Source organism: Natrix helvetica, assembly GCF_964273705.1.
Source record: "Natrix helvetica genome assembly, chromosome: 10".
In the NCBI taxonomy this organism is placed as follows: domain Eukaryota; kingdom Metazoa; phylum Chordata; class Lepidosauria; order Squamata; family Natricidae; genus Natrix; species Natrix helvetica.
In genome coordinates this window covers 13570456-13590108 of record NC_138561.1, presented here as the reverse complement: position 1 = coordinate 13590108, position 19653 = coordinate 13570456, and the positions used below count along the sequence as shown (strand labels likewise).

Genomic DNA, 19653 nt, shown 5'->3' with positions numbered 1-19653 from the left:
GATTCCACCATCTCCGTTTCAAAGCCGAAGAACCAGCGCTGTCCAAGGACGTCTCCGTGACCATGCCGAAGGCGTACGGAACGCTGTTACCTTCCCACCAAAGGTGGTCACTATTTTTCTACTTGCATTTTTACATGCTTTTGAACTGCTAGGTTGGCAGAAGCTGGGACAAGTAACAGGAGCTCACTCCGTTATATGGTGCTGGGGATTCAAACCGCCGAACGGCCGACCTTTCTGATCGACAAGCTCTGCGTCTTAGCCACTGAGCCACCGCATCCCGCAAGTTGGCCATAGTGAGTTGCAAAAATAAAATAAAATGGTACTTTGGAAAGTTCTTTCAAAGGAGAAAATCACCTTAATTGAAATTTGCAATTAAAGGGAACTTAGAAGAAGAAGAAGAAGAAGGAGAAGGAGAAGGAAAAGAAGGAGGAGAAGAAGAAGAGACTGAGATGGCCAATGTTGAAGAATCGTTCAGAATTACTTAGGAAGGCCCTCACAACTTCCAACTTAGCTTACAAAATGTGCTTTATTTATTTAAAACTGTCCAACTGTTTCAATTTAAAAACTCACTGAGGAGGTATACTTTTTAAAATAATAATAATAATAAAACGTTGCCTTTGCTTGAAAGAGAAGACCATCTTGAGAAGGTTTACTGTATTTGGGAAACAGCTCTCTTGGCCCATCAAAAGCTCTTGAGTTACAGTTTTCATCCTCCCAGGTCTTCACCCTTACTGCTTGCTCTGGTTTCTCAAGCCTGAACAAGAGACACGGATTTGCTTCCTCGTGCTGAAAAAAATTGGGGCTTACAGCAAGAACAACGGACAACGCAACAAGGCAAACCTACATTGGGGAAGCCCCCATGGGAGGAAGCAAATCCACCTGTGACTTGAGCGCAAGAGGCTGGAAAGGCCAAAGGCAAAATGGCCTCTGTGCTTAGGAGTCCAACTTGACAAAGACTTTGGGTCGGGAGAAGATTTTGAGGGCCTCTTCGATCTGGGACAGCTTCTTCTCTAAAGAAACTCGCCGGGTTTGGACACCCAGACTATCGACTCTCATGGGAAGCAACAGGAGGTCCTTCAAGAGCTTCTCTTGGCCTACAGAGAAGAGATGAGGGAGAAAAAGGAGCACCATAAGTGGACAATTCTGATAGGCGGTCTTCTTCAGTCACCCCGGTTGACCCATCGACGTGTTGCACCAAGCCATAAAGGTAAAGGTTCCCCTCACACATATGTGCCACTCGTTCCTGATTCTAGGGGGCGGTGCTCATCTCCGTTTCAAAGCCGAAGAGCCAGCGCTGTTCAAAGACATCTCTGTGGTCATGTGGCCAGCATGACTAAACGCCGAAGGCGCACGGAACGCGGTTACCTTCCCACCAAAGGTGGTCCCTATTTTTCTACTTGCATTTTTTACGTGCTTTCGAACTGCTAGGTTGGCAGAAGCTGGAACAAGTAACGGGAGCTCACTCCGTTACGCGGCGCCAGGGATCCGAACTGCCGACTTTTGTGATCGACAAGCTCAGCAACTTAGTCACTGGGCCACCGCGTCCCTTCGCACCTAGCCATAATGAGGTTTATTTAGTTCTAGTGTCGTTGGTTGTGTGAAGTCAGACATTTGGATTTGTGAGCCAGGTTTCATGGTTTGCCGTGTCGTACTGTACCCCAGTAGCCGGCGATATGTGATGTTCGATGAGCCACGACTGCATGAATCACGGCTCAGCACAACGCATAAGACCAATCATGGGCTGCCTACTATGCTTGTAAGAGAACATCGGGGTTCTGAAAAATCTGGTTTGACACGAACACGTTCCTTGTCTCTTAAGAGTAAATCCACCCTCTATTTAAATTCCAAGAGCTTGAAAACTCAGTAAGGCAAGAAAGCAAGGAAGAGGAGAATGGAGTACCAGGAACCTAATCCTACCCTGAGCATAACCCCTAGCTCTTTCCTTATCCTGGTTAAGTGTGTTTCACCTCCACCCTTCTTACTCTCTTTGAGGTTCTTGAGGGTTTCCAGGCGCTGGTTCTCGGGCATCATCGCATGGCCAGGTGGCGTGTCAGGATCAGGCGCGTTCCGCAGGCGTTCCTCGGCTTCTTTGCGCCAGTGGTCCTTCCGCTCAATCAGGCTACATAGAGCAGGAAAGCGGAAGTCACTTATAAGAATAGATGAAGCGGAGACCGGAAGGGAGGGAGGAAGAAAGGAGGGAGGGAGGGGAAAGAAAGGGTGGGAGGGGGAAGAACAGGGAAGAAGGGAGGAAGGAAAGAAGGAAGGAGGGGGGAAGGGAAGGAGGAAGGAGGGGGGAAGGGAGGGAGGAAGGAGGGAGGTAGGGGGAAGAAAAGGGAGGAAGGAGGGAGGGGGGAAGGGAGGAAGGAGAGAGGGGGAAGAAAAGGGAGGAAGGAGGGGGAAGGGAGGGAGGGAGGAAGGAAAGAAGAAAGGAGGGGGGAAGGGAAGGAGGAAGGAGGGGGGGAGGAAGGAAGGAAGGAAGGAAGGAGAGAAGGGGAAGAAAAGGGAGGAAGGAGGGGGGAAGGGAGGAAGGAGGGAGGGGGAAGAAAAGGGAGGAAGGAAGGAGGGAAGGGAAAGGAAGGAAGGACCTTTTCCCAGCCAAAATGCTTTCTCTTTCTGACATGGTCATCCACCCAGCCTCTCAGCAATGAAATTCAGAGAAAGCCAGAGTTACAAGAAAATGTTCCCTCTGTTCTGAAGCACCTTTTCGAAATTGGAGCCAAAAGTACAGATTTTAGTTTCCAGCACCGATAAGAGCTAAACAGGCAAGAAAAGACCAGAAGAGCCTGGCCTTCATGGCTTTGCCAGTGTGTGTTTCCAGACCGGAGGCTTCCAAAGCTGAATTTCACCTGCTCTGGGCCCCTGAAGTACAGACAGGAGGGGGCTCTCTAAAGTTTCCCTCTGACGAAGGACAGCACAGCCGTTCTCACACCTGCCACCCTCTAGAGCAGTGTTTCTCAAACTTGGCGACTTTAAGTCCTGTGGACTTCAACTCCCAGAATCCCCCAGCCAGCATAGCTGGCTGGGGAATTCTGGGAGTTGAAGTCCACAGGACTTAAAGTCGCCAAGTTTGAGAAACACTGCTCTAGAGTCTCAGCTCAGCCAGCCCGGAGAGCTTACTAGTGGGGCAGGTGCCCTTTCTGCTTGGTGTTGTACTCTTCCAGATCTTTCTGCTTCTGCTCCAGGACTTTGCTGATGGACTGCAGGGAGCGGGAACGTTGTATGGAGGCGCGTTTCGCATTCTGGGCATTGTGGCTGACGAAATCCACCTTACTGCTGTTCTCTGGTACCTGGAATGGAAAGAAAGAAAGGCAACGATAACAAGCCGGGAGCTTCTGGATGGTGGCAACCCAGAAATGGCCAGATCCACCCACTGGGCCAAGGCATGGCTGTTTAATTATGGTTTCCTGCAGGGCCAGATCATGGTCTTGGAGCCAGGGGCTGCACAAAAGGTCTTTGGGAGGTCTGGGTGTCCAATATGGGCTCCCCCATCCTCACCCTACCTTGCCGTTCCCATTCTGAGCCGGGGCCGCTCCTGAATCCATTTCGCGCAACTGGAGAGGGTTCGGGGAGGGCGATGGGCGCGGGCGAATTCCTGTGCCACAGCGAGAATAGGCTCTCAAGTACTTCTGCGCTTCTGGATGTGGCGGGCTGGGACTCTCCTGCGAAACCCCGAAAGAGAAGGAAGAGCTACCGTGTTTCCCCGAAAATACGACCTGTCCTGAAACTAAAGCCTTGCCACATTTTTCGCGTGAGCAAAAATATAAGCCCACTCCCGAAAATAAACCCCCTGGACAACCCCCCCCTCCGGCCAGGCAGAGCACCACTCACCGACATAGTGGTATCCTGAAGGCGCCAAGCCGCAGGAGCTGGGGGGGGAAGGCGCTCACATTGCTTGGAGCCTTCGGGATACCGCTAGGTTGGGGAGTGGCATTCTGCCTGGCCGAAGGGGGGAGTTGCCGAGCGGCTGCTCCCTTGTGAACTGGCTCCCGAAGAGCTGGACACAGCCTCAGGGGCGAAGCAGCCATGAGGTGACCAAGCTCATGAGCAACCGCCCGGCAAACCCCCTCTCCAGCCGGGAAGAGCGCCATTCACTGACCTAGGGGGTATCACTAAGGCGCCAAGCCACGTGGCGCTCTGCCTGCTCCCCACCCAGCTCCCACGGCTTGGCACATTAGGGATACCCGCTAGGTCAGTGCATGGAGCTCTGCCCGGCTGGAGAGGGGGTTTGTGCAAGTGCCTGTTCCACCTCCAGCAGGCATGCCTCCTAGCCTCAACATGTCCGGGCCCAGCTCTCCCTGCAGCCGCCGCCATGCTCCGAGCATAACATCTTCTCCAGTTCCAAACTCCAAAACTTGGCTGCCGAGTCTTCCAGCAGCGCGGCCGCTTCGCCCCTGAGGCTATGCCCGGCTCTTTGGCGGGCAGTTCGCAAGAGAGCAGCTGCCCAGCAACCGCAAAACAATAAGTGAAAACGGTCTCCCCAGGGTCCAGAGGCCTTCCCGAACTTCCATAGGCCCGTTTCCCCCCCTCCGTGAGCCTCCGTGCAGGCCCTGCACTCACCTCACATCCAAAATGGGCCACATGGAGACTCCCGGGAGGGGAGGGGAGGAATGGGCGGGGCCAGCCAGTGATAGGATTTGGAGGTTCTCTGAACCGGCTATACCGTTAGTTACGGGTTCTCCCAAAAACCGGGCGAACCGGGGAGCAGCCCACCCCTGACTTTAACGGATGTGCCGGGCTGTTTCTCGACGGCATTAATCAAGGGAAGCAAGGAATGGCACCTGCAATTTTGCCTTGACTTTGGATTCCACATTTTCATACTTCTGGGATTTCCACAGGGCTTTCACCGGCTTGGGTTGGCTCAGCTGCCGGGCTTGTTCTTTCTCTCGGCACTTCCGCTGGATCTCTCTCATGCGCCTCAGGTTCTCCTTCTCGTGGTCTTTGTGATCCCTGCCTGCACCGGAGGTAAAAGAAAGCTTCTTGGGGAAAGTCCTCTGAAGGCCTCCTGGCCATAACTGCTCCACAGAGCAGATGGTAGAGGGGGCCTCAGGAACTACATTAATTGTCAGCTTCGACAAAACTCTACCAACCTCTGTGGAATCCAGCTATCCTCCACTTACGTTTGGGCCTCAGTTCCTCAAAGAAGGAGATCTCATCTAGCTTCAGGAGAACTCCGACGGTGCCCTTTTGTCCCTTCTCCAAGATGTCCCTGGCGTTGGGCTTAATCCGTGGAGCAGGTGATGGGCAGCGAGCACTGTAGCACCCGGGATAGAGGGTGAACTCTGGCGGGATGGGGCCAGGAAGCAAATCCAATTTCAGGGAGTTCCCTTCCAGCCTCCCTCGCGCTAAAGACAGAAAAAGAGAACGATCAGGAAAGGGTCAGTGGCCTAAGAGCAGAACCGGTGGCTTTAGCTGCAGAAAATTCTCAGAATCTGTTCTGACCGAGGCTTGCCCAAACCACGAAGCAGATTCCTTGTCCCGACAAAAGCCCCGTTTTATTACGTTACTGTGAATTCTGCTCCTTCGCATCCAGCAAAGTCTTTCAAGGGAGGATTTACAGTCACAGACCTTATCTGGCTTGGAGAGCTGCCAGGCCGAGATCTGCAAAACTTGGCAAGGAGTCTTGGAGAGTCACGAACCAATTAAGTGAACTAATTGTCTCCTGCAAACTCCACTCCCCTTTCGCTCCTCTTTTATTCCCTTTGGGAGGGGCCATTCATTGTCCACCTGTGGCCTTACTCCCACGTCGACCCCTGTTCTTTCGCTGTTTCCTTCATCTGGCAACTCTGCGCATGCGCACACTGGGAACAGGCTCCAGCTGTTCATCTGCCTCATTGATGTCTGGCTCTGAAGGTAGCTGGTAACTGGCATACGGCCCTTGTCCCCTCTCTGCCTCCGACGCAGAGCCCTCATCAGAGCCTTCCCCAGACTCCAGGACTGGCCCATGTTCCTCCCCAACCTCCTCACTGTCTGAATCTGCTACCAGCTCCACTGGCCACTGGCGGGCCACAACAGAATCCTCAAGGACACAGAACAGGAAAAAGACATTAAATGCACCGTACAAAGTGCCGTACAGATGTTCATACAGATTGGGCATGATGGACATTTCAATTCAGCAGTTTAAAAGGTATCCTTTTGGAAAAAGGGAGTGGGGAGAGCACGCTCTCAACAAACTATCTGAGAGTTCCCTCCGTTTCTTAGTGGATGTAGGAAGGTAACGGCTTCCTCTATCCAGTCGTGACTGACTCTTAGGCACGTTGCTCATCTCTTCTTGGCCGAGGGATCCAGCATTGTCCGAAGACGTTTTCGGCGTTCATGTGGCCAACATAACTGCATGCCGAGGTGCATAGAACGTTAACTTCCCGCTGAAGTGGTACCTATTTATCTATTCGCATTCGCCTGCTTTTGAACTGCTAGGTGGGCAGGAGCTGAGGCAAGGAATGGGAGCTCATCCTATCGCCAATGCTTGGGTCTCGAACCAGAGCTGTCGGTTTTCCAGCTGACAAGCTCAGCATCTTTAATCGCTGAGGCATGGCGCCCCTTTTGGATGTAGGAAGACAAAACATGCAACCTACAGATGGAAGACAGGTTTATTGCGGTGAACAGACTTTGTAAGAATCCCAGACACAACCAGACACTGACCTGATAGTGGGCGTCTGTAATAATCCGGACATAGGGTAGGATCCGGAGGAATGGGACCTGTGATCCTGGAGGGACCTTCCGACATCGCAACCTGACTTCGTAGATTCTAACCAGGAATGGCAAAATCTCATCTTTTGGGGGACCTGTTGCAAATGAGAACTGAGTTTGCTATGGAACCATGGATAATGTGTGAGTGAGCAGCTGGAAGGAAGAAGTTTAGAATAAAAAAAATGCAATTATCAACCACTGTATCATTAAGGAGTGAAACTGTCAGGCACAAATCTATGTATATATAAAAGCCAAATACCACTCACTCATCACGAAATCTCCAGAACTGTAAAGCCTACAGACTTGAAATACAGCACGTATGTTCCTCTTGGCTTTTAGGTACTCGTTAAGAAAGGATTTTTTGAAATGACCATTAGATGATCAGTATTTTTTATACAGTATTTATTATATTAACAAGCGTTGACGCTAAGGTGTTAGGGGTTCTACTCCCCCTCCCCACCTGAAAGGAACTCTGTTCCAACTGCCAATTGCCTTATTTGGGTGTGGCCAGCACGTGATTCATCTGGCCTGCGGGCTGGGAATTTAGACATTCTACTCCCCCTCCCCACCGGAAAAGAACTCCGTTCCAACTGCCAGTTGCCTAATATTAACACGCTTGGATGCTAAGGAGTTACACATTCTACATTAATTTTCAAGCTTTAAATGTCCATTTATCAAGCCCGATCACATAGTTTCGTAGCGAAGCATGGGTACCCAGCTAGTTAGATATATTTCTCTTCCCTTCTATCGCATTATTCATACATTATGTGTCACAATCATGTCCAGAATAGCAAATGAACCTCCCATGGTCCTCCAGGAGCAGCTCAATCCAATAATTCACAAGTTCCAGTCCTGATAACAGACCCAGGGGCCATTCTTTAAAGTTAGGAGATTCCTAAAACAATCAGATATCTGCGATGGGTATATCTGTCAGCCGATATCAGAAAGCTGCCTATGCAGTTAGGCAGAAAGGCATAAAGCTGCCTATGCAGTCAGGCATAAAGGCAGTGAGCAAAACCACAGCTGTCTCTGAACTTCCCTTGGAACATTCTGAAAGCAAATTTTAAATACCTTCCATGCCTTCCTCTGTACTTAGGAGAAGCAAAATGCAAAAGGATGATCCCTGATTTTGCATAAAGACAATAGCTGGCTGGCACAGTATCAGGCCAGTCTCAGTATTAGCAGCCAAATGCTTTTCTCTCACAAAGAGGAGAAAGGAGGAGGAGGAGGAGAAGGATTAACGCTTGGCATCATTCCAGGCCCAGCATAGAGATGTTTATTCTGACAGCTTGGAGGGTAAACGGCTGTTTTAAGAAACTACAGTACAAACATACCGTTGGGAGGCTGGTTGGCTTGAAATCATGGAACTGCAAGGAGCTAAAAGCGGAAGGAAAGAGGCCCTTTTGCAATGGATGTTTGGAGGGCAGGTGGTTCCAACCTGGGAAACCTGCTGGGAAGGCCAACTTTACGCTGGTGTAAGTGTTCCAGAAGAGTAAGATCCTGGCATCCGGCCCTCTCAATTCCTGGCAAATAGATGGGGAAGAAATGGAAGTAGTAACAGATTTGATTTTCCTGGGCTCCAAGATCACTGCAAGATGGGACTGCAGCCAAGAAATTAAAAGACGCTTGCTCCTGGGGAGGAAAGCTATAGCAAATCTAGACAGCATGCTAAAAACAAGCAGAGCCATCACCCTGCCAACAAAAGTGCATATAGTCAAGGCTATGGTTTGCCCAGTTGCAATGGATGGCTGTGAAAGTTGGACCATAAGAAAGGCTGAATGCCAAAGAATTCAGACCTTTGAAGTATAGTTCTGGAGAAGACTCCTGTAAGTCCCCTGGACTGCAAGGCAATCAAACCGGTCAGTCCTAGAGGAGATCAACCCTGACTGCTCTTTAGAAGGCCAGATCCTGAAGATGAAACTCCAATACTTTGGCCACCTAATGAGAAGGAAGGACTCCCTGGAGAAGAGCCTGATGCTGGGAAAGATGGAGGGCAAAAGAAGAAGGGGACGACAGAGAATGAGGTGGCTGGATGGAGTTACTGAGCTTAAATGGACTCCAGAGGATGGTAGAGAACAGGAATGTCTGGAGGAACGTTGTCCATGGGGTCAGACACAAATTCGCAACTAACAACAAGAAAAATCCCCTAAATATCTAGCAGGAACCTTGACTCAGATAGGTTGGAGGATGCAACAGGAGTCCTTACCTTGCAAGGGCTAATGGATGCATTTGGAATTTTGACACTTAAGTTGCAGTTGGTGGGGGAAACTGACCTGCCTACCTAAGGTTTGCTATGAGGCAGGTGGAAAGCACAGGCATAGGCATTAGCAACATCTACAGATTATTCAAAGGAAACCATCAACCATCCCAAAAGGGAACAAAAAGGCACAAGCACCTCTCCCCCAGCAATCAGCACCCAGATCAGCATAGATTAACTCCAAAAATTAACATCACATCAACAATCAATACCCCAAACAAGAAACTGCCAAAGAAGCCACCAAAATATAAAGTGACAGCAAACTGCACTCCTTACTACCGGTAGCACTGATGATGTTACCCAGTTTGAGTAATGAAACGTCTGCAAAAAAGCCAAGCAAGCTCAGAGACCATCAAGGATCCCCTGAGAACGAAATCAGTCAGCAAAAGAATTTGTGGTGTCTTGCATTTTTAATGTTTCCCAACCTGATCTCAATGACCGAATCAATGAAGATAAATAATACATCCCAGTCATAAAAAAAACATGCTAGCAGCAGAGCTTTGCCAAATTCTCCTGGTCCAGATATCCAGGGGGAAACCATGGTTGGCTGGTTTGTGGCTCAGGAAAACATAGCTGGTATGGTTAGTTCAGTAAGTATATATTGTTCAGCATGTTGCATGAATGCAGCCCCTTGAGCGAATTTAGCAAGTGACAGAGAGAAAAGAAATGCAAAGAAGGAGGAAAATTGCAAAGAGATGCAAACTTTCATCCTTGGCTCCTTTTCTAGATACAGCCCCAATTTCATCCTGGCATCTGAAGAATCCTTCCATTCAAAACGAACAACGGCAACATCTGGGGAACACTGAACTCGTGACACAATATAACAACAACAAGCAGCACTTATTAAATTTGTCTGCCCCTGAATTCTCAACAACGGTGGGTAGACCGAAAAGTCCTGCAATGCAGGGCTCAGTCTTTCAACCCGGATTCAGGTTTTCCTCCACCCGGGTCGCTGAGGGTCCTGGGACCAGCAGTCCTGTTTGCAGTCCTACCTCACAGGGTTGTTGTGAATAAGAAATGGCAAAACCAAGCATCTCAATTCCGGGAGGGGAAATGCAAAATCCACGTGTCACCAGCAACTGAACCTCCTCCCCCAACAGCCCCCCCCCCTCCATCCTTCCAAGCCCAGGGAATGGCGCCCCCAGCTCCCACCGCCCCGAAGGACCCCGATTCCCCCCTCCCCCTCCCATGGACGCGAACTGCTCCCTACTTTGGGTGCATGCCAGCAACAGACCCCCTCCCTTGCCGGAGCAGCTGCCCCGGGCGCTCCCACCCGCGTCCCCAGCCCCCCACTCACCTTTGGAGCAGGTCCTCTCCAGCAGCCCCGCGCGGCGCAAGAAGCGCCGCGATGCCGAGACAAATCCGGCTGCGGACAGTTGGACTCCCCGCCTCCGGTCTCTTAGCAACAGTGTTTACCGGAGGCTGCTGGGAATTGTAGTTTTCCTTTCTCTGCACCGGACTGGCTTAGAACGGTTCCAAGTGGGAGTGTTTTTGAAGGATGCTGAGCTTCCTTTCCCTACATCTCAGACAGTCACCGTCTTTCTTTCTTTCTTTCTTTCTTTCTTTCTTTCTTTCTTTCTTTCTTTCTTTCTTTCTTTCTTTTTCTTTCTTTCTCCTTCTCTCTTACTCTTTCTCTTTCCTTCCTTCCTTCTCTCTCTTTCTCTCTTTCCTTCCCTTTCTCTCTCTCTCTCTCTCTTTCTTTTCTTTCCTTCCTTCCTCCATCCTTCCTTCTTTCCTCCCTTCCTTTCTTCTCTGTTTTCTTTTTCTTTCCTTCTTTCCTTCCTTCTTTCTCTCTTTTTCTTTCTTTCCTTCTTTTTTCTTTCCTTTCTCCCTCCCTCCTTCTTTGCTTCCTTCCTTTCTTCTCTCTCTCTCTTTCCTTCCTTCGTTCCTTCGTTCCTTCTCTTTCTCTCCCTTTTCTTTTTCTTTCTTTTTCTTTCGTTCTCTTTCTTTCCTTCCTCTCCTATCTACATCCATCCATCCACCCACCCACCCACCCACCCACCCACCCACCCACCCACCCACCCATCTATCTATCTATCTATCTATCTATCTATCTATCATCTCTATCTTCATTTTGTTGCTCATTAGTTTGCCAGAATATTGATTATGTGCCATCAATTTGTAGTTGTTGACTATTACATAGTGACTGTGTAGATTTCCTCCATGAAGATCTGTTCCTAACTTGATCTTTCTGATCTTCCAATAGTCTACAGATTGCTGCCATACCTGAATCCATTCCTCTGGCTGCTGCTTATCCTCTTCCCCCTCTTCCTTCCCCCTTTCCTAGCGTTCTTCGGAAGCATTGGGCCGAGGGTTAGGTAAATAAAAAGGTCCACTGAAAACATCCTACTTGTGACTTCTAATGAAAAATTAATTTATTATTCATCCCACAATGATTGATCTTGCACAATTGAAATGGCTTGGCAAAAGACAGAAGGGCAGACACATATTCTGTAGCTAACATATTAAGCAATTTAGTCACTACTCCAAGAGGCTAATTAATTGATGGAGAACGTAGCAGGCATTTCTGGAGATGCATCGAAAAGAAGGATCTAGATTCCCAGCCATTGATGGAGTGGCAGCAGAATGCTATGAGCTTGGTAGCTTAGCAACTGGTCCTAAAGAAGGCAAGCTAATATCTCCAAGGCCTACTAACCAATCACTACTGGACAGAGCGGTGGAAACTCACCGACACTTTAGTCTAGACAAACTGTGACAGACAGCTGTGGTGAGAAACTCTTATTTATCTGTTTTTGAATTGCCAGCATCAATGAGTTGGTCCTCCGTTTGAATGATGACAACAGATTCATGCTTGGAGGCTCATAGCTTCCAAATGTACATCATTGTAAATGGGAAAACAGAGCTTCCTTACCTTTTACAAATAAATCCTCATTCGGGTTACAGGATTTATCAAAATCCTCATAATTCATGAACCAGTGGTAAATAATATAACCTTAGATTAGAAGCTTAATAAAATGGTTAGCAGAAGCAGCCAGAGTCAAAGAAGGAAGCATTATTTAGTCACTGAGAATGACATAGGTCATGTCGGCAACCTTAAACACTGAATGAGCCACAAAGGTCCTAACTGGAAGCCCCCCATTCAATTCTGGAGCCAACCGCAAGTCTGGTTCCCCCACCATAGAGTCTCCTATTAGCACGGCATCCTTTTTCCTCTACCTGTCCTAACCGAAAGCCCTATCAATTGTGGGGCTGATAGGAAAACCCACCCCTTGCCATAGAGTCTCCTCCTAGCACGGCATCCTTTTTCCTCTACCTGTCCTAACCGAAAGCCCTATCAATTGTGGAGCTGACTGGTGACAGGGAGCCACAGCAGAGGGGTGAAAGAGCCACATGCGGCTCCAGAGCCACAGGTTGCCGACCCCTGACACAGAAAGACACCCAAAAAGCTATCTGTCCTTGGTACATCAGAAGTATCTGCTTTTTGTTCTATAATTCCGTTGACATCACTTGCTAGAGTTATTGCTATAATAACTAGGATTTTTTACCCAGAGCTTCCATGGGAACTGAGCCATTTTTCTCTAAGGCTGCCCTAAGTTGGCTTTTTGGTAACCACAGTTTACCCAACTTTTTTCCAAAAGGCAACTGGACTTTCTCGGGTTTTTTTCTTTGAAAACATTTTGCTTCTCATCCAAGAAGCTTCTTCAGTTCTTCAGCTCAGAACTAAAGGAGCTTCTTGGATGAGAAGTGAAAAGTCTTCAAAGGGGGGAAAAAATACCCAAGAAAATCCAGTTGCCTTTTCAAAAACAACATTGGGACCACCGCGACTTGGATGATTGAGAATCTTCATAGACATAAACAGTTTAATAACCAGTTGTTGTGCTGTAGCTGATCATGAATGGGTCCAAGAACTTTGCTTTCCAATTTGTTTTCCCTGTACAATTCTGAAAATGTTTTAACCTTGTTAACTTTTGCATCAATCCAGTCCCTCTGACTCTCTATTTCTCTCCACAATTCAAACAATGGTGCCCTGAGAGCAGGAAATGCCACTATTTCTAACTGTAAATAAACTGTAAATCTGCTATTTGATTTGCCCAGAAAATACATACAACAGCCGGTGCCATTTCTGATTTTTTATTACTTCTTCTCCCACCTGGAAGGCGATGGCAACCTGTGCCAGAAGCTCCAATGAGAAGAAGCAGGGAGGGAAAACCAACATCCCACATTTTCTGTTCCAGCTGGCTGCAGCTTTGGAAAACCCCACCATCAAGTCACTGGAGGTAAAAGATGAGTAATGCAGGAAAGGAAAACGGAAGGACGCATGGCTTATAAACACTGGCAAAACCCATACTGTATGTTGAAATGATGGAACGGATGGATAACTTGATGCAGGAACAAGCAGGAGAGAGGAATGTGCCAATCAATACTTCTAGTTGGAATGAGAATACTTCTAATGATACCTTCCGGTTTGGGCACTCTGTGCCACCGGAAACCTGACACCCAGCTGGCCAGCATGCCTGCGTGCCTCGGAAAGCTGACGACCAGCTGGTTGAGCTGGGGCAATGGCGCATGTGCCCATAGAGAGGGCTCTGCGTGTCACCTCTGGCATGCGTGCCATTGGTTTGCCATCATGGGATTACACCTTTGGAAGGTTACACACTATTTTCCCCCAAAATATGTCTCTTCTCCCAAGATCAGGTATTGCCTGTACACATCTCATACACTTTCTTTGACACTCACAGACTCCTTACTGTAGCCTTTTTTTTTTTTTGAAGCACTTTTAATAATAAAGAAACAGCAATCTGGCATGGTGCTAGTAAAATACCCACCTTCTAGCATCGGATACAGGCAAGTCCTCCATTTGCAACAGTTCGCTTCATAACCGATCGTGGGGATGCTGCAACCGCCATGTGAAAAACGCTCATAAGTCACTTTTTTGGGTGCCGTTGTAATTTTGCACACTCGATAAATGAACGGGGACAGGGGGTAAGTCAACCTTGTATCTGTATTTTGGGAGTAAGCCCAGGCTGTATAATGATAACAGGGTGGCTCAGTGCCTAAGATACTGAGCTTTTCGATCAGAAAGGTTGGCAGTTCGAATCCCTAGCGCCACATAACGGAGTGAGCTCCCGTTACTTGTCCCAGCTTCTGCCAACCTAGCAGTTCGAAACCACGTAAAAATGCAAGTAGAAAAATAGGGACCCCTTTGGTGGGAAGGTAACAGCGTTCTGTGTGCCTTCAGCGTTTAGTCATGCTGGCCACATGACCACAGAGACGTCTTCGGACAGCGCTGGCTCTTGGGCTTTGAAACGGAGATGAGCACCGCCCCCTAGAGTTGGGAACATCTAGCACATATGTGCAAGGGGAACCTTTACCTCTATAATAATAATTTTGAATGTGACCCTAAAAATTAATTTGCTCCACGCCAATAATCTTTCATATTCTTCCTGAGAAAATTCGGTTCAGTTTTCTCTCTTTCCTCTCCTCTTCTACATTGCCCCTTGGCCCACAATTAATGGTGAGGGTGTTTCCTCTTTGCAGTGGCATGAAGACGGCAAGGGCATTAACCTGCATGCCAAGCTGTATGAGGAAGAAGTCCAGCAACAGCAAGACTTGTTTCCTGAGCTCAAGAATCTGAAATCTGCTTCAGTTTTGCAAGCTTGGCTGACGAATTATGGCTTCAAGGCAAGAATGACCAAGTAAGCGATGGGAAATCTGGTGCCTTGGAACTCAAAAGGAGATTATTCTGCGATAGGAACAGGGGTGGGTTCCTGCCAGTTCTAACCTCTCCTATAGAAGAGGTTCCACAAATCTACAGTGCCGTTTAGAACCGGTTCCAGCTCCCTCCCCCCGCCCGTCCGCACATCATTAAGAATTCTGGGAGTTGAAGTCCACAAGTCTTAAAGCTGTCAAGTTTGAACACCCCTGGGTTTTTTTTTTCTAAAGGGTTAGGGGTGCAAGGGTCTTGTAACTTGACAGCCGACTTGCATGTTTCAAATGACAGAGTTTCTGAGCCAACATTTTGGTTGCTAAACAAGAGCGTTGTTAAGTGAGTTCCACCACATTTTACAAGTTGGCCACGCCCACCCAGTCACATGGTTGGCAAGCCACTCCCACCCAGTCACATGGCCAGCAAGCCACTCCCACCGTCAAATGGCCAGCAAGCCACTCCCACAAAGCAGGCCCCACCTACAGAAGAGGTTCTAAAAAATTTTGAAACTCACCACTGAATAGGGAACCTTGAGTATCGCAGAGTTAGAGTTTCAGGTTTCCAGGAAGCAGAAGTGGAAGAAAACTTGTGTTGAATGAAATGATTTATTTCTCTTTTTAGAGATTGAACCTGATTCAGGAGGAAGGTCTCCACCTATGGAAAAAATGATATTGGGTAAAGGGTTCAAAGATCCGCTGGCTTCTCTCTTTGCAAAATGGGAGTGGAAGCTAAGATAGCAAAATACAGGTAGTCCTCAACTTACGGCCATAATTGAGCCCTAGATTTCTCTTGCTAAGTGAAATAGATTAAATAGGCTTTTGCTCCATTTTACGACCTTTCTTGTCACCGTTGCTAAGTGAATCTCCGCAGTTGTTAAATGAGTAACACCGTTGTTAAGCGAACCTGGCTTTCGCTTGTCAGAAGGTCGCCAAAGATGATCGCATGACCCCGGGACACTGCAACCGTCATAAATACGAGTCAGTTGCCAAGTGCCCAAATTTGAGCACATGACCATGGGGATGCTGGAATGGTCGTAAGTGTGCAAAAAGTAACTTTTTTTCAGTGCCACTGTAACTTCAAACGGCCACTAAATGAATTGTTGTAAGTCAAGGACTTCCTGTAAAGCCCTAAGTCCTTCTTGTTCTAAGATTTTTGAGACTAGTTGTAGGTGGTCCTGTTTCTTGGAGCGGGACTTCATCTTAACTGACTGTTTCTTCTGCCCTCTGTAAGGATGCTTGCAAGAAGGCATGGAGGAGACCAACAATTCAAACCAATAACCATGGTCTAGCTATGTTGGTTTCCAAGATGGGATTGGGGCAGGTGTGAAATGCTACCGGTTTGGACCGGTTCGCCCGAACCAGTAGTAAAAAATGCTACCAGTTCACCTGAATCTGTAGTTTAAAAAATGCTACTGGTTTGGGCTAACTGGTAGCATTTTTTTACGTCCCAACAATCAGCTGTGTGATTAGAAATTGTGTGGCACAGCTGATTGTTGCACAGCTGATTGTTGGCGCTACCGGTTCGCCCGAACTGGTAGCATTTTTTTTACTACCGGTTCAGGCGAACCGGTAGCATGCGTGCGCGAAGCGAACCAGTAGCAAAGCGAAGGGAAGCAAACCGGTAGCAGACTTCAGAGCATTTCACCTCTGGATCAGGGTCAAGGGAGAGGGACCGGACCTTCCTTCTTGCTCCTCTCCTGTCTTCTTTCTGCCCCACAGAACTGATTCTGACATGCTCATTTTTCAGCATGCAGACTTCAAGAAGCTGCCTCCGAGGGCAGAGGAGGCTGAGAGCTCCAAAGCTGAAGCTTCTCTTGTGCTGAAGCAGCCCAAGAAATCTAAGAAAAGGAAGTCGACTCAAGAGGTCCCCCCAGCCCCACCCACCACCCCAGGGAGTTCTCTGCCTCCAGAATCTGCAACGGCAGAGAGTGAGTGAACAGAAGAGCATTGGAGCATGGATTGGAGGGATTGGAAATGCTTGGGATATTCCATATTTCGTTTGTATTCCTTTCTGATGCAAGTACTGAATTTCAAGGCTCTGCAAATGAGGAGACAGCATTTGTTTAGTTTATGGATGCACGATTCGTAATTGAGCCCTGTTAGCTGTTGACTTAATTGTTGCTCTTTCAGGAGTCCCAAAGCAGGAAGGACTAGGGGAAAAAAAACCATAAATGAGATTAAATCAATATTAAATAACTACCAATTAAAATGCTATGAATGTGATTCCCTTTTCATTTGTAAATAAGGGACGTCTCCTACAAAATTAATCAATTCTGTATCATCTTTTTCTCTGTCTCTCTCAGTATAGAAACAGATAGACATAGATGATAGATAGATAGATAGATAGATAGATAGATAGATAGATAGATAGATAGATAGATAGATACAAGATAGATAGATAGATAGATAGATAGATAGATAGATAGATAAATAGATAGATAGATAGATAGATAGATAGATAGATAGATAGATAGATAGATAGATAGATAGATACGGTAGGTAGATAAATACAGTAGGTAGATGGATAGAAGATAGATAGATAAAGAGAGAGACAGACAGACAGACAGACGGACAGAAGCAAATGCTTGCCCTCAGCTCTATGACTAGTGTACCACAATGTATGTGATATTCTTCAAGAAATGTATAAGCAGACATGAAAAAGACAGAATGGAGTTCCTGCTTGTTTGGATAACCAAGAACATTTTTCTCAAACATGTTCCCTCATGGGAGAATGGAAATTCCAGTTCTAAAGTGTTTGTTCCAGAGTGGGTTGCTACCGGTTCAGTAGAACCAGTTGTGGTGATTTGGCCTGGGTCACAGAACCAGCAGCGACCCAGGCTGGTCACGCCCTCGAGCCGGTTTCCCCGGTCTCTTCTGCCGTTGCTGGCATGTTTTTGCGCATGCGCAGAACAAATAACAATTAACTGAGCATGTGCAAGCAACGCACGGCGGGCGCAAAGCAAAGCGGTACCAACCAGTCCAGGAAGCCACCTCTGGTTGGTTCCTTATGACTCAAAAACTAAGGAAATGGAGTGCCATATAGAATGAATGGATGTATGGAAGTATAAATGAATGAATGAATAAATTTTTCATTAGAAATCATAAGCAGAATGTTTGAAGGTGTTTATGGTTTTACCAGTCGGACAGGTTCGCAAGGTGTGTACCTAAATAGGTCAGATAAAGATGCAGGAACAATATCTACCTCAGTTTCCACCTTAACGAAAGAGGAAATCTATCTGTCATCTCTCTCTCCCTCCTCCTCTCTCATCTATCAATTATCTCACAATCTCAGAGTTTCTAGCCTGATGCCTTCACCACTACACCAAATTGGGTTACATTTGTCATGTTTAGAGAGCACTCTAGCTGGATTCCATGACATATCATCATACTTCAGAAGTTACCTGCTCTACAACATTCACCGTCTCGTTTCTTCTAGAAAAATCCCAGCGTTTGCGTCCTTTGTATCAATATATTAACTATGACAACCCAGAGATGAACAGGCCATCGGACAAGGACTATGATCTGCCCCCAATGGAGGCTCCTTCTACACAAGAACACAAGACAGGCGCCATAGAACTGAGAACAACTCCATCAAAAGGTAACAACCTGGAAATAGAGAGGGCTGGAATTGAAAAATAGTTTGGTGCTCTGAGTGATTGGCTAAACCTATTCTTGATGTGAAGCCTAGGTTCTTCCTTTTTCAAAAAATTGGAAGTTATGATGCATTTTGAAATATCTATGCTATGGAACTCAAAAAGCCACTTTCTTTGCTATCGTTTCCTTATCTACCTAGGTCTAAAATTACTCCATACTGATCCTCTTGTTTTCTGTTGCAGTTGCAGAAGAGAAAGGCAAGGAAATGAGGAATCTGCCTAATGCCACTTCTGGAGCCGTAGTGAAAACAGAGGTGGATAAGTCTACTCAAGTGGACATTGATAAGATGCTCAGCGTTTGCGCAGCTCACCTAGTCCCACCACTGTCACCGCAGAACAAATAATCCTAACTGATAGGAGGCCAAGCTCTTCCCTCAAGAGATCAAGTGCTTCTCTCCCCCCCCCCCCTCAAGAAGCTGGAAGATGCTCCTTGAAGGCCATCGGTGTGTGATTCTTTTAAGCTTTGTTTATTAGTGTCGGGTGTCAAAAGTATTTGTCTTGTTCCTTGTTGTAAAATAGAGAGCAAGAGAGAAATGGGACCAGTCTAAGCAGGAATGGAATTGCTCTTGTATAAAGTCTGTAAACCAGTGACCACATGAGTGTTAGAAAAGGGAGAGTAGTATAGTCCATTCATCTTAAGATCCTCCTTGATATTTCTGAGTAATTACAACCAATGACCAAGATGTACACCGGTTTCTCCCACATTGTATGTCCCATAACAGGGAATAAAGGTAGTTAGTCCGAGCAAGGATAGTCACTTATTTATTTGTATCTACTTCTTCTGGATGACACCTTCATTTCTATGCATTTTTAATAGCAGCTGGGAAGGACTTTGTCCATCTAACCTAGCTTTGGGATCCTCCAAAAGATTTGGCTAACGTTTCCAGAACATCACTAGATGGCATGGCTGTTCTTACGTATCTTTTGCAGCCTCGTCAAGTGCATATTATTTATACTCTACTCTTTACAAAGTAAAGAGACGCACATACAAAAGGTGGGTTGCTTTGTTGGGTTACATATCCCAAGTACCATGTGTTGAGGAAGACCTCCCAAAGAACAGAAATGGTATTTCTAGCCTTGAATCCAAATGTGATCTTACAGAGGGGATTAAGGAAGAAGAGGTTATTCTAATTTGCTGAAAATAAACAAGGAACGACGACTTAAAATATGGGAAGAGGGTGGTGGAGCACATTGTCCTTTGCCAATACAAACGTATTTACTCAAAGAAAACTTCGGGTTAAATTATTTTGTCCACTTTCCCATCACTGGATTGCAAATACAGGCCTCCGAGAGATCTCGGAGGAATCCTGAATTTCTTAGAGAGAATTCCATCATCAGCATTTTTTTCTAGATCAAACAAGATTCCTTAATGCTGAAGTACAAAGACAT

General features: G+C 47.0%; 1 protein-coding gene across 3 annotated transcripts; it reads right to left on the bottom strand.

Moving 5' to 3' along the window:
* Nucleotides 1–507: 507 nt before the first annotated feature.
* On the bottom strand, nt 508–10341 carry ENKD1 (enkurin domain containing 1). 3 transcript variants are annotated; one of them, XM_081963613.1, is made up of 8 exons: nt 10242–10341; nt 6640–6782; nt 5118–5342; nt 4779–4951; nt 3501–3659; nt 3118–3287; nt 1983–2119; nt 508–1094 (listed from the first exon to the last, which is right to left on the bottom strand). In XM_081963613.1, exons 2-8 carry the CDS (start codon nt 6722–6724, stop codon nt 934–936), a joined length of 1110 nt encoding a protein of 369 aa, XP_081819739.1. In that variant the 5' UTR covers nt 6725–6782; nt 10242–10341; the 3' UTR covers nt 508–933. The 3 variants fall into 3 exon arrangements, with proteins under 3 accessions (XP_081819739.1, XP_081819738.1, XP_081819740.1); XM_081963612.1 differs by having other exon boundaries at nt 6640–6840; nt 10242–10330; XM_081963614.1 differs by lacking the exon at nt 10242–10341 and adding an exon at nt 6954–6969.
* Nucleotides 10342–19653: the final 9312 nt, after the last annotated feature.

Excerpts from the sequence above, each read along its gene's own strand:
- ENKD1 (XM_081963613.1), bottom strand. The coding sequence starts at position 6,724 with ATGTCGGAAGGTCCCTCCAGGATCACAGGTCCCATTCCTCCGGATCCT. Across the intron at positions 4,952-5,117 it reads TGAGGAACTGAGGCCCAAAC|GCAGGGATCACAAAGACCAC; the intron begins GTAAGTGGAGGA and ends CCTCCGGTGCAG. Across the intron at positions 1,095-1,982 it reads CCTCAAGAACCTCAAAGAGA|GCCAAGAGAAGCTCTTGAAG; the intron begins GTAAGAAGGGTG and ends TCTTCTCTGTAG.